This window comes from Ictalurus furcatus, chromosome 3 (genome assembly GCF_023375685.1).
Source record: "Ictalurus furcatus strain D&B chromosome 3, Billie_1.0, whole genome shotgun sequence".
Lineage (NCBI taxonomy): Eukaryota > Metazoa > Chordata > Actinopteri > Siluriformes > Ictaluridae > Ictalurus > Ictalurus furcatus.
Genome location: NC_071257.1, coordinates 34,085,547 through 34,100,518, shown reverse-complemented (window position 1 = coordinate 34,100,518; position 14,972 = coordinate 34,085,547). Strand labels below are relative to the sequence as shown.

Here is a 14,972-nt window from a genome sequence, read left to right as displayed (position 1 = left end):
AAATCCCGTGTAATTATTGATATGGTGATGTTTTCTGTAAGGCGACATTTATGTCTTATTTACGGAAGGAGTCTCCAGTATCAGTGCTTTGTAACAGGCAGATGTAAAGCTGTAGCTTAAAGATGTGGGGTTTTTTTTTTGTCTTTTTAAGATCAAAAGAGAGAGAGAGAGAAAGAGAGAGAGAGAGAGAGAGAGAGAGAGAGAGAGAGAGAGAAGAGAGGCTAGTGTGGGAACGACTGTTTATAACTTGTTTTGCAGATGTTCCACAACATCAAATGTAAATATAAATGGATAAAAAAAAAGTGTGGTCATTCTTTAATAAATAAGAAAACAGTCTTTTAAACTAGGGCAGACTTGATCATATTGTCCTTCAGTTTTCTATAATAACGTGTGTATTCCGTTTCCTGTGCTGGATATCAGACTTGTACATACCGAAGTGACCTTAAATCGCCCAGAATTAGCGTCAAGACAATCAGCATGACTGTGACCTTCACCGACCCAATCTGGATGACCTGTATTGCATAAACTGCTGACCACAAAAAAAAAATCCCTTGTTTATCATTTAACCGCATAGATCGTAATGAAGATTTGGAAGTGTTTGTTTTAAAAAGAGAAATGTACAGATGCACGTGTAAATCTCCAGAATGTTCATTATGATACAGTCGTGTCAGCCGTGTTAATGAGGTTGGTACCTTGTGGTAGTTGCTAAAAAATGTGTTAAGAGCATAATGTGGTACCATTTGGATTAAATAATCAACATCAGGACTTTAACAAGAAAAAAAAACCCCAATAGTATAAGGAGTAAAATTCTAGAGATTGAATGAGTACTGGGTTGTAAGAACTGCAAGGGAGAGATTAGTAATAGATTTGGGACAAATGCACAGATTTAACAGTTGTAAATATTAACATGTAGGTGCATTTTACATGCTACACCGTGCATTAGACAGTTAGTGATTTGATTATACGAAGCAAACTGTATGATTTCAGTTTCATCTGGGAATTTCTGTAATGGTTTATAGCAGCCAGTGAAAACCCATTCTCTCGATTCATCCATTCTGCGACTCTCGGCTTTGACTGACGTTAAGCCGTGCTTTTTCCTCTCAGGATTACAGAGTGAACATCTTCCTGCGGCAGCAGTGGAACGATCCACGCCTGGCCTACAGCGAGTACCCGGATGACTCTCTTGACCTCGACCCCTCCATGTTAGACTCCATCTGGAAGCCGGATCTGTTCTTCGCCAACGAAAAAGGTGCGCACTTTCATGAAGTCACCACCGACAACAAGCTGCTGAGGATATTCAAGAACGGCAATGTCCTTTATTCCATAAGGTGAGTCCTGTCCTGGATGTCCCTCCTAATGTATTCGTTATGATCCCCATAATAAGAATTATCGCAATATCATATCCTGGCGATGATACAGCCATCCATAGCCAGGAGTCTCAGGGACTGACATTACCCATGCTTTAAAGGTGGCGTGGATGGTAAACTTTCTCCCCATGTCAGTCGGAGGAATGTTAGCCAATGACAGCCTTCTGTGAGATTATGTGTGTGGAAGAATGTAGCCATTGGTTGACTTCATGAGATTTGAAGAAAGCAGGAAGCATACATAATAGGGGGTCAGTGGAAAGTTTTCTGGTAGCGCCACTGATGTTAGTAAAGGCATGTAAAAGACATTTTGTAATGTGATTTCACCACAAACTGGACGGACCATGGCCACTGAAACCAGTTCTTAGTATTAAATCTAGACATTAGGGCCGTAGGACTCAATTCCAATCTTGACATGTTTTGACTTATTGGTCAGTTTGTACTTCACCTGTCTTGCTTAATATGATTTTGGTCTTGACCAAGAGTTTGTAAAAATTAGTAAATATTTGTGTTGTCTTTTAGCAAGCACAAGGTTTATCAAGAAGTAATTCCTTCTTCTAGAAAGCAGCTGAATCACTGCTGATTACATACATGAATGAAGCGAACTAGCTGAAGTTTCAGCCTCAAAAAGGACTTGATGTTTTTTGGCTCAAATCTCTTAAGACTCGGTCTTGACCCGAACTCGGCTAGTTCTGGTCTTGTACTTGAGAATGGTGTCTCAACTACAGCCCTAGAAGACATTCAGAGTCTACTGTAGGTCTGGACGTACATTTATGTGCGTGTGGTTGGGGGCAGGGTGTGAGGTAACACACAGACCTGTGAGAGAGGATGAGGCATGTAGGGTAGATTGAATTCACTCTTCAGCCTGATCCCTAGAGAAGCGAGAGAGGTGGAATATAATTAAAACATGGGCAATATGCAGCTGTCAGCCTTTCCTCCTGCCTGGCATACACATTACTGGCTTCTGCTCAGAAAATCCATGGTTCAAAAATGGCTTTGCCAAAAAAAAAAAATAAATAAATAGTATCGCTGCAAGCAGCAATCCACGGGGCCCAAGCACGCTGCACAAATACTGCTTGCAGTGACCAGTTTTTGCCAATTTGCATAGAACAATATCATTGCAAATTTTGGGATGGTAGCTCAGTGCTAACTCTCTGACATGCCTGCTGAAAGCTGATTGGCTGATGGCTAGTCATGATTACAAATGCACTTACAGATTAGGCTTTGTTTGGCAGAAGCCAGGGAATCCATCCAGCCATCCATCTATTTATCCATTTTCGGTACCGTTTACCCTACACAGGGTCACGGGGAGCCTGGACTCGGGGCACAAGGCAGGGGACACCCTGGATGGGGTGCCAACCCATTGTAGGGCACAATCACAGACCCATTTAATCACAAGGGACAATATGGAAAAGCCAATCAGCTTACAGCATATGTCTTTGGACTGGGGGAGGAAACCGGAGTAACTGGAGGAAAACCCTGAAGCACAGAGACAAACTCAGGGCACACAGGGAAGAAGAAGGATTCGAACCCCAACCCCGGAGGTGCAAGGCAAACGTGCTAACCGTTAAGCCGCTGTGCCCCCGGGGGAAAGGATTTTCACGGTATGAGGTATCAGGTTCAGTGAAGAAAAACCAGCAAGAAGAAGAAGAAGAAAATGAAGGAGAGAAAGCATTACTAGTAGAAGAAGAAGAAAAAGAACAAGTGCTTGGCCCCCTTAAAAACACTAAGCTTTAAAGCCGTGCTTTGAAGCACATGAGGCCTTAATACCCAGCGTGACGAATTCACAGGATATTCCTTGGATTTCATTTATTTTTGCTCTCACTGTGGTCTATATTGTGTCTTGCAGTCTTCTATAAATATGAAAGCTGTGAGATAAATCATTCTAATCTTTTTTTCCCCCGTTACTAGACTGACCCTGACGCTTTCATGTCCGATGGATCTGAAGAATTTCCCCATGGATGTACAGACATGCATCATGCAGCTGGAGAGCTGTAAGTAAACTGGGCTTTTCATCCTTTTCCTCTTTGCAGGGTTTTGTATAATCCCTTACACTCATCATCTAACACAAACTGTGTTTTGTTTTTTTTGTTTGTTTTTTTTCTTCTTTTACCTCCAACATGTTTTGGTAGCTCTGGTTGTAATGATGTATCCTTCAGGATGCTTCGGTGTCATTGGGGTTGATATGGTAACATGGCTGGACCTCTGGGCCTGTATTTAACATGACGATCCCATCTCATCGTCATGGTTCTAGCATTCTTTAGTCGTACTGTATTGTGGACTAATGCAGTACACCTGATGCTGTAGCTGTAATGTCTTAGCATAAGTAAGCTATAAAACCCTTGGGGCTGTGCTGTTTAGGAAATGAATCAATGATAAAAAGTCTTATTCCTCTTATACAACACCTAATTAGCAACAATTACTATGTTATGTACTTTTTAAATCTATTTTAGGCTGCTTTTAATGTTTTTGAAACATCCGCAAAACAAGTTCTGTTCTTGCTTATGCTTTACTTCTGTCTGTTACAAAGCACTGGCACTGGAGACTCCTTCCATAAATGCTAAATAAATATCGTCTTACAGAAAATACACCATATCAATGATTACACACCTTTTGTAATCTGTTTATGTGGCGTGTCTATTGTACAAGTCCCCGCCTTAGTGGTTACTATAGAAACTTAATTAGAACTAGCGCAGTAATGTAAATCTGTGATTTTCATTACTGGGGGCAGTGGTGGCTTGACCGTTAATGCTATGGGTTACTGATCGGCAGGGCGGGGGTTCGAGCCCCAGCACTGCTTGCCTCTGGGTTACTGATCGGAAGGTCGGGGGTTCGAGCCCCAGCACTGCCTGGCTCTGGGTTACTGATCGGCAGGTCGGGGGTTCCAGCCTCAGCACTGCCTGGCTGTGGGTTACTGGTCGGAAGGTCGGGGGTTCGAGCCCCAGCACTGCCTGGCTCTGGGTTACTGATCGGCAGGTCGGGGGTTCCAGCCTCAGCACTGCCTGGCTGTGGGTTACTGGTCGGAAGGTCGGGGGTTCGAGCCCCAGCACTGCCTGGCTCTGGGTTACTGATCGGCAGGTCGGGGGTTTGAGCCCCAGCACTGCCTGGCTCTGGGTTACTGATCGGCAGGTCGGGGGTTCCAGCCTCAGCACTGCCTGGCTGTGGGTTACTGGTCGGAAGGTCGGGGGTTCGAGCCCCAGCACTGCCTGGCTCTGGGTTACTGATCGGAAGGTCGGGGGTTCCAGCCTCAGCACTGCCTGGCTCTGGGTTATTGATCGGAAGGTCGGGGGTTTGAGCCCTAGCACTGCCTGGCTCTGGTTTACTGATCGGATACTGGTTCGAGCCTCAGCGCTAAAAAGCTGCCACTGTTGGGCCCTTGAGCAAGGCCCTAAACCCTCTCTGCTCCAGGGGTGCGTTGCTCATGGCTGACCCTGCGCTCTGACCCCTTCCTGCTGGGGTATGTGAAGAAAAGAATTTCACTGTGCTGTGAACAATAAAGACTCATCATCATTAAATCTGTGATTTGCAAACTGTCAAAGGTGCTAGTATAGAAAATTAATTCTCTTCTGACCAGGCAGAATCGAGAATTCAACAGCACTGTGGTATAACACTAATAAATATACTGATGTTTCAAAATGAGAGTAATAACAAAAAAATAAATGATGATTTGGGATGAAACAGGACGTATAAACAGTCTGTAGCACTGTAATAGATACCATTACTTACTAGCTTTCGCAATTTAGTCAAATATGATCATTAAGGAAAGAGTTTTCATGGTTTTCCGCGGAAAATTCTTTTAAAATAAACACAACACGGGTGTTAGGCGAGCATGTTCTACCAGTCTCTCTTGTGTAAGAGCTGAAAGTTTAGTGGACTCTGTGGATGAAGTATGCAGTAAGTCACTCATTTCCTCACAGGAAGCGGCGGCGCCGTGTGGCAATAATTCATCCAATCTCTACCAGGGCGATCACTGTGTTCAGTGACAAGGGCTTTTAACGGAAGAACCCTGTCACTGAGGATCTGTCTGCATCCCAGCGTATTTTAGAGCAGCCTAATGCATGACATGACGGCTCATCCTGGCTGAATTAAAAAGGTCCATACTACGGAGACCGGATTCATTATATAATACAACTGACTGCCTGTTGTAGGAACAACAAATGGCTGCATGATGGTATAAATAAAAAGAAGACAGCTAATCGTGTTTAGTTCAAATTTTGAGTCAAGTAAAAGTGTAGCTAGAAGCATGTAATGGGAAAATCAGTATCTCAGATGCCCGGGACAAGCAGATTCTGTGTCCGGGATATTAATGTTTTATTTACAGCTGCTGACAGATAGGTTCAACAACCAGAGAAAGGAAATAAAATGCACTTCTAAGTTTTCATTCGATATGTAGCTTTGTTTAAATATATCATGCTTCACGGTGCTTGATGCTATAACTATCATGTAGTACACATCAGCCAAAACACGTTCTATCAGATTTTTTTTTCTTAATCAGACACTCAGTACGTTTACATGGACAACAATAATCCACTATGAACCCGATTAAGACGATACTCGGATTAAGACACTAGCATGTAAACAGAGATTATTGATGATCTTAATCTGATTAAAGTCATACTCGAAGTAAACACAAATGGAATTAAGACGTGTGGAGTATTCCTGTTTTTGTCTCATTATCGACGTGCGTTACAGACACGTACACACCTTAATCACACTATTAACGTCGTGTGAGAGTTTTCACCGCATTGTGCGACAGGACACGTACACACACGGGAGCGCTCAACCGTTTGACGGCAAACAAGAGAGCACGGCTGCGTCCCAATCCGCGTACTTACCTGCTATATAGTAGGAGAAATACATGTATCTATATACTATATAGACGGTAAGTACGCGGTTTGGGACGCAGCCCACGGCTTCAAGCAGTCGTCTATCAGCACGTACAGCACGACAAATAATTAACTGCACTTGAAGCTTTCGTAAAATTAAAAATAAAAACACCCAAAACTGTATACGGTTCCATAACGAAGACCGACTGTACGTCGATACGTGAAATTCTGGAGGGAACGTCGGACGGCGTGGCGCGGGGACGTAATGACGTGTGCTGTTAATCCGTCTATGTTCTATAACACGTAAAACGGGAACATGAAAGGAATATTCTAAAATATTCTACTCATGTAAAAACCTTAATCAGAATATTGTCTTATTCAGAATAAGGTCAATGATTAGATTATTGCCGTCCATGTAAACATCGTCAATGACAAAATCGAGCAACATGAGTGAAGTGCAAAGCAGTCTAACTCTTCTACAGAAATAAAGACGCTAGACAGACGGCATTTAACAAAGAACAATGTGTAATTGTTGATGTGGTGAAGTTTTCTTAAAGTAAGGAGGCACTGATTTAACATTTATGGAAGGAGTCTCCAGTGTCAGCGCTTCAAGACAGAGAAATGTACTTAATTTATATTTTTATATATATATATATATATATATATATATATATATATATATATATATATATATATATATATATATACTTTTTTTTTTTAAATTAAATTCAAAAGAGGCTGGTGAGAGAATTGTCTCGTGGATGTTCCACAACAGTAAATTTAACTATAAATAGATTAATTGTTTTTTTTTTTGTTTTTTTTAAGTATGATGTCGTTCATTAATAAATAAATATTGTAACTGTTAAAACAGGAATAAAACAGTTCAGGATAGGAAATGAATCAACTTCAGGGTGGTAACAGTAACTTCATCATGCACATCATATAGCATGTCGTTGATTACTTTCCTGTAACAGCACACCCCCATGTGTTTTATTCCTTACATACTCGACTGTAATGGAAACAGGAGCCCAATGGAGAGGATATTTAAACTAGTCCAATGAAACAAAATACTGAAAATGCAAATACGTTACATTTCTTTCCAACCTCGACGGATATTCATTATTGTTTAAACACCTGGATTCTAAAATATTCGTGCTTCGACCTCCTGAGGAGTGAGTTCAAAAAAAATAAGCGCACTTTGGCGAAGCAGTTGAGAGTAAAGCACTTATGCAAAGCAATTCTCCGTCTCTCCGCTCAGCCGCCTCAATCCCCCCATCAGATGAGAGTCTAAATGGGTGCTGGAGCTAAATAAAGAACGTCAAGATTCTTTCTAATTACATCAGCTATGATTTATTTAAACATTTTTTACACCCCATCTCTGTTCCACTGCAGTTAGCCTTGGGGATATTTGCGATGGCACAATTTGGTGCTTTGAGAGATGATTCGTTTTCATCTCTGGGCCTTGAGCTTTTTTATTATGCGGGAAGTCTTCTGGTGTTCCAATCAAGAAGCACAAGTGCAGCATAATGTAGCATAAAAGCAAGGAGAAGGATAAGCTGGTATACAAATGAGAAGATAAATATTCAAATAAAGCTCTAATAGTCCATGCAATGCATATACAGTACACTGGGGTCCATTTTGAAAATTTGGGAGTGTTTTTTTTTTATACTAGAAATGGACAGAATCTTTAGCATGGGTTATTTTGTGTAGACGCATGACATCTAGTCCCAATTAAGCCCAAGGTTGTAACGCCACTCAATGTGGGAAAAGTTCAAGAGGGGTGAATACTTACGCAAGACACTGTAACGTGACCGCCTTCTCTCTCTCTTTTTTTTTTTTTAAAGAACAATGTCTTTAATTTATTTATTCATTTTCATATGGTTCATTTACATGTGATTCATTTACATGTGAATCATTTACATGTGATTCATTTACATGTGAATCATTTACGTATGATTCATTTACACGTGATTCATTTTCATGAGATTCATATTCATGAGGTTCATATTCAAGGGATACATTTTCATGTGATTCATTTACGTACGATTCATTTACATGTGATTCATTTTCATGAGATTCATTTTCATGTGATTCATATCCAAGTGGTACATTTTCGTGTGATTCATTTACGTACGATCCATTTACATGTGATTCATTTACTAATTTGCTTCTCTTTAAATCCAGTTTTAGACTGTGATATTACAAAGGTCTTTCCAGATTATTACCGCCTTCTCTCTTGTCTCTGCAGTCGGCTACACGATGAACGACCTGATCTTTGAGTGGCAGGAGAACGGACCCGTGCAGGTGGCTGAAGGACTCACGCTTCCTCAGTTCATCCTGAAGGACGAGTCTGATCTCAGATACTGCACCAAGCATTACAATACAGGTCTGAATCCGATCGTTGCTATATACACCACTCGCTATAATTCGGGTCCAAGCACAACAGCGCAGTTATGAATCTCTTCTCAAATGGACCGAACACTATTGCTTAGAATGGAGATGCTGAGCCGAACACTATACCGATATGAAACAGATGCAAATTGATATAGAGTGTAGTGGGAACGTGGTGGCTCAGGTGTTAAGGCTGTGGAATAGTTTGGGCAAGACATAGGAAGGTTGTGGGTTCAAATCCCCGTACTGCCACTGTTTGGTCCATGCCTAAGACTTGTAACTGTGTAGTTCCAAATTGCCTCAATTGTAAGTCATTTTAGATAAAAGCACAAGACAAATGAGCAAACATTCGAGTAAATGTACTCTAATTTAAAGCATTGCGTTTCCGCTAATTTCTTCTTGACGTCTTGAAATAAAGCTGTCAAAATCAGTTTATTTACGTGTTAATAGAGAAAATAGAAATAGTGATTAAGCCCAGAAGTTACAGGATGATTGTGTGGTGCTCTGGGGAAATCTGTCAGATGTTAACAGTAGATGAGTTCTGAAAGAAAGTCAAAAAGATTAAAAAATCAGATGCTTTCTCTATTTTTATATTTTCTATATATTTCCCCCGTTTTTATATACAGTCAAGACCGTAAGTATTTGGACAGCGACACAACTTTTGTCATTTTGCCACTTTGTACACCACCACGGTGGATTTGAAGTGAAGCGATCAAGATGTGGTTGAAGTGTAGACTTTCTGCTTTCATTCAACAAAAAATATCGCGTTAACCGTTCAGAAATTGCAGCCATTTTCACGGGCTCAAAAGTAATTGGACGAACGAACATAATCATGAGTATTACGATTGTTTTTAATACTCGGATGCAACTCCTTTGCAGCCAAAGTACGCCTGAAATCTGGAACACATGTACATCACCGAATGCTGAGTTTCCTCCCTTGAGATGCTCTGCCAGGTCTTCACTCCATCCGCCTTCAGTTGTGTATCCACATCTCCGTTTCAAATCCATTGTGCTGGTGTACAAAATGGCAAAATGACGAAAATTGCGTCACTGTCCAAATTCTTACGGATCTGATCGTAGGCCGCTTTCTAACCTTGCCTTGGCATCGTCGCGTGAAGAATCGGACGGTGAGCACAAGATCGTAAAAACACTCATTGTGTCTAAAGATGTCTCAAACCTCACAACGTGCAGATACGAGCCTCTGCTGCGTCGTCACGTCATCATCAAAACGGAAAAGAGCGCCTGTGGGAGAAAGGTTGAAAATGTTTAAACACCCTGATAAAAAAAAGACATTAATAAGAAGAAATTCGGTCAAGAGAACAGACATGAGCTGAATCAATCAGCGCACCGATGATAGCACGAGCGACGACGAGGCTCGTGTTTACACGCCGTGAGAGAAATTTCGCTCAGGTGATGAGACAGAGACTGATGTGCATGATGCTGATCATCAAAGTGGCAACTCATTTCCTTTTGTAAACTTACTTTGGCATTAATGTTGTTTTCCCACAAGTAAATCAGCTTGTAAATGTCGAGGTAGGCACAGCGTCTTTCAGCTGAACTCGAATTTAAGCTTGAGCTTCATGTTAATGCTGGGAAATGTCAGAACTTGACTTTCTAAAACAGAAAGATTTCAGTTCTGGGAGCTGTTTGCATTCTGCAGTGGAAAAGGTAAAAGGCTGCCAGACATGTACTGTATCTCCGTCTTTAACAAAACCTCAGCATTTTTTTTTTTTCCACTTCGACTTGATAATCAGTGATTGCAGTCGGATCTAAAGTTATCTACATGATGACTGAGTAACTCATTATGTACAGGCGATGGGAATTGTTCTATGCGCTGCCATGAAGTTATCACGTCTGCGTAGCCACACAGTGATCAGGCGGCGTGTGGGAAGTAAATACGATCCATTTAAAGCTTCTTTATCAAGGCAAAGTGACAAAACTTCCGTTTAGAAAACACTGAATATGAACTGGTCTTTTTTCCAATGTTCAACGGTCTAGTTTTCAGCAAAAAACTCGTCACGAACGTGACTGCTTTTCAATCTGGCTCGAGATCTTCTCCAAAATTCAGAGGTTATTGTTGGTTATAAAGGCTGCGCACTGCAGCACGTGGTATTATAATAAATGAAGACATTTGTGTAATAGTGATTATTATTATTAAAGTTATAAGTTATAGGAGACATTTTTATAAAATCCTAACAAGGAATTATTGCAAGGAATTATTCATGATTTATTATGTTACATACAAAGAGTTATATTATACAGTGTACACTCTCCTCATGGGGTACGCTGCTCATGTGGTATAATATACAATAAAAAAATAGAAAACATATAAAACGATTGAGCTAGTTTCTTCCCCATGTGTGCACTGGACTGTATACACAAGAAGACTAGACTAGACAGGTTTTCCTTGACGTATACAAGACGCCCCCGGTCGTGCGGGACGCACGATTTACAAACTACAATGAGGTATGAATATGGGCTGCATTGAAAAATGGAACAAAGTGTTACTGAGTGTGCAAACTTTCACGCTCAAGTTCGTATATGAACCACGTATTTGACATGTATGTGACAAATGAAGAACCTTGAACCAGAAGTGTAAAGCTTACTCAAAAGATTTCACATCTGAGCCATAATTACACTAAGTACATCAAGTAAAATGAGTTTATACATAATTAATATAGCTTTTAGTTGTTTTTGTTTTGTTTGTTTTTAATATGGGAAGTTTGAAATGAACATGTGTGTGTCTCAGGTTTGACATTGTGGGGACATATGGCTGGTTCCCAGAAGAAAAACTGCACAAAATCTGCACAAAAGAAAACAAACGAACAAAAAAAAAATGTAAACGCTATATTCATTGTTTGTTTGTTTGTTTGTTTGTTTTTAATATGGAAGTTTGAAATGAACATGTGTATGTGTGTCTCACTGCACAAAACTGCACAAAATCTGCACAAAAGAAAACAAACGAACAAAAAAAATGTAAAAGCTATATTCATTGTTTGTTTGTTTGTTTGTTTGTTTGTATGTTTTTAATATGGGAAGTTTGAAATGAACATGTGTGTGTGTGTGTCACAGGTTTGACCTTGTGGGGACGTATGGCTGGTTCCCACAAGAAAAACTGCACAAAATCTGCACAAAACAAAACAAACAAACAAAAAACAATTAAAAGCTTTATTCATTGTTTGTTTGTTTGTTTGTTTGTTTGTTTGTTTTTAATATGGAAGTTTGAAATGAACATGTGTGTCTCAGGTTTGACATTGTGGGGACATATGGCTGGTTCCCACAAGAAAAACTACACAAAATCTGCACAAAACAAAACAAACGAACAAACAAAAAAAAACTTTTTAAATTTTATTTCTTTTACTGAGGTTATGTTTAAGGTTAGATTTAGGTGTAGCGTAGAATTAATTAGGCAAATGTGTATATCATTAATTAGACAGAAGGCAAACGTGTGTGTGTGTGTGTGTGTGTGTGTGTGTGTGTGTGTGCGTGTATGTGTATGTGTGGTGTGTGTGTGTGTGACACTCATTGAAACAGTGTGGCCCATTCCCTGTAGTATGGAGAGAATGATTCACACACTGCTGACAGATTGAAAGTCTCATAGTGGCTGTACAGGTCTCTATGGAAGCCTAAAGAGAAATCGCTGTCACTCAGAACGCTCCCCAGCCTCCTCAGAAACATCTCCCACTTAAATTGAATTAGTATTGTCTTCTGAAAGCCGTACTGATATCGATCCTGCATCGAGAGACGTAAAAGGAAAAAACCCGGGTCATTCATTTCCGTGGTCATGAATGGAATAAATACAGAGCAGCAACAACATGTTTCTCGTTGCACGGGTCCGAAAAAACGATTTAGTGTTCAGCGCTAAAGGACACGCGTGTAGTACGCGATATCCGAATACAGTACAATCACACGCTGATGAATTAGCAGCATGCACAACACTGGAGCACACGGAGAGGCTATTTTGCTGTCACGTTAAACAGCTACGCACAGCCTTTCGTCCACGTATAATCTGCTCACAACAACGCAAAAATAGGTCTTGTCTGTAATGTGTGGGTTTCTATGCAGTGACCACACACACACACACAACAGAACAGTTGTTCTAATTGGTTCAGAGACCTGAAACAGATCATAAACCCATGCAGAAGCATGTTTCCGTGATTCATGGGGAATAGTGAACATGTTTATCCTACAGTGGTGGCTCATCCATAGGAGCAAATGGTGTAGAACCACCACCTACAGTATATATCAGCTGTTTAATGAATCTTCAGTCCTCATTCACAACTCCATGCAGTTTAAATCCCATTCACCTGAGTGCTGATGTTCCGTTGATTGGCCCATTTAGCTCCACTGAGCTATTATTGCACCCAGTGGTCAAAAATAGGTACTGCAACAAGCACTAATAGGGGTCCGTTGGGGAAGGAATCATGTTGCACCATGTTTGGGGGCGGAGCGTCAGACATGACAGTTAATATGAAGTTTGCCAGATTTTTCTGCTAAACTGGGCGTGGTTCGAAGTACTCAGCAGCTGCAAAGGTTTTCTTTTATAGCAAACAAAGGCAAAGTGAAAGCGCAGACAGTTACTGCGTCTCAATTCGCCTCTTTATCCCATGCTCTAAAAGTATTTACTCTTATTTTGAAGAAAAAGTACATACTTTTGAGTGTGTCGCCAAAGAGTATGCAAATACTGGGACATAGCGTACTGACACGTCTCGTAACGGAAGAGAACGCTGTCGCCTAGTTACGCACGCCGCCTTCGTAAACAAACCCCTCGATGCTTTCCAGCTTTTCTTCGTTCACTATTCCTTACATGGTATAATTCATACCATATAATTGAATTTACTATTCCCTTGATTTATTTTTTCCACATTTCATTTGCACTGCTCGAAAATGTGTGGAAAAGCAAACCGTCACAAAACTCCCCCTCCCTCGTGCAAGGAGATCTAGGAAACGTTCGCTGAAAAAGTGTCCACGGAGCCGCACGTCGGAAAATCTTCCGGAAATAGTACGTAGGCCATCCGGGTACGTTTGGGATACTCGTTTCGACATACCACGATTTGGGATACACTTCATTCTCCTCTCGGACTCTATTTAGTAGACGAATACGGACGCAGCAAGTGTGCCTATGATGTACAGGACCATTTCTATTGTAAGATAATACTGCAGAGATGGAGCGAGGGAAAGGGGGATTACGGAATGGATAATGCCCGTACATCAGAAATGCGCGCGCACCACGGTGACCTTGTTTCCCTATGCGTAGACTGAGAGAAAGAAGGAAAACACGCCTCTCGAATTTCAGTGACTGAATTTTTAGGCTAGTTTCAGGTCTTTTACGTGGTTTTTGAGATGAACATGGTTTAAAAAGGTACGTCTCAAGACAAGCTCCTGCACTGTGTGCTGGACGGCTGCCTGTTACGAGGTTCCTCTAAAAATTCACTAGATAGTAGATCAGTCAAGTGTGATAGCTTCTCTACTTCATTTTGTGATGCTGGGTCTTTATTATTGTTGTCCTGCCTCCGCGCGTGTGTGTGTGCGTGTGTGTGTGTAAAACTAATCAAGATTAATAACACACTGACTAATGTAACAGCTAATGAGCTGTAAGAGTGATGCCTTTAATGGACCTTATTATTGACCGTGATGTCTTTCTCTCCAGCGCCATTTCTCTCCCTCACTCTGTTTCTGTTTATACGGTCTGCTTGATTGACCCTGACCCTGACACAACTGACAGCAATGCTGACCAAGCAAGCTGTGTATATAAAGCGTTGGGATATTACAATGTCTTTATGTGTTAATTCTGTGCTGCTTTATCTAGGACAGCTGGCTGAAAATGTGTCAGTCTAATCAGCTCCGCCAAAAAAAGATGATTTCTTTCACAGAGGAAGTCATTTATACTCATCCAGCGCCATAAGAGCCTTCCTCTGTGCTTCTGTGCTGCACAAGTGATTCTTTATTTATACACTCCTCATTTACACTCTGCTGCGTTTCAGAAGCTGGTACAAAGTCATTTGAAGCTACAACCTGCAATGTTTAATCATTTTCTCTTTTTGTTGTACTTCTCTAACTTGTTAGGAAAGTTCGGTTTTTAAACATTAATATACCACAGTGCTGTTCAATTCTGTATTCTGGATGGTTGATTCATTTTCTATAGCAGCAGCTCTGGCAGTTGCGCAGCTGCAAATCCCAGGTTGTCGTTAATGCACTTGTTCTAATACATGATCGTTTCTATAGTAACAGCTCGTTCACTATGAGGAACAATAAACAGATTTTAAGAATGTGTTATTTAACAAAGTACAATGTACATCTAAAGTCATTAATATGGTGTAGGTTTTTTTTTTTATCATGGAATTATGGTGACATTTAATGAACTATGTTATAATTCAATCACAAAGCATTC

General features: G+C 40.8%; 1 protein-coding gene across 1 annotated transcript in view; it reads left to right on the top strand.

Moving 5' to 3' along the window:
* The window catches only part of glra3 (glycine receptor, alpha 3), a 76,700-nt gene that overhangs the window by 39,982 nt on the left and 21,746 nt on the right, over positions 1–14,972 (top strand). The window contains exons 4-6 of the mRNA XM_053622133.1: positions 1,105–1,328; positions 3,276–3,358; positions 8,439–8,576. Of these exons, the coding sequence (XP_053478108.1) occupies positions 1,105–1,328; positions 3,276–3,358; positions 8,439–8,576 (445 nt within the window). The remainder of the gene's footprint in view (positions 1–1,104; positions 1,329–3,275; positions 3,359–8,438; positions 8,577–14,972) is intronic.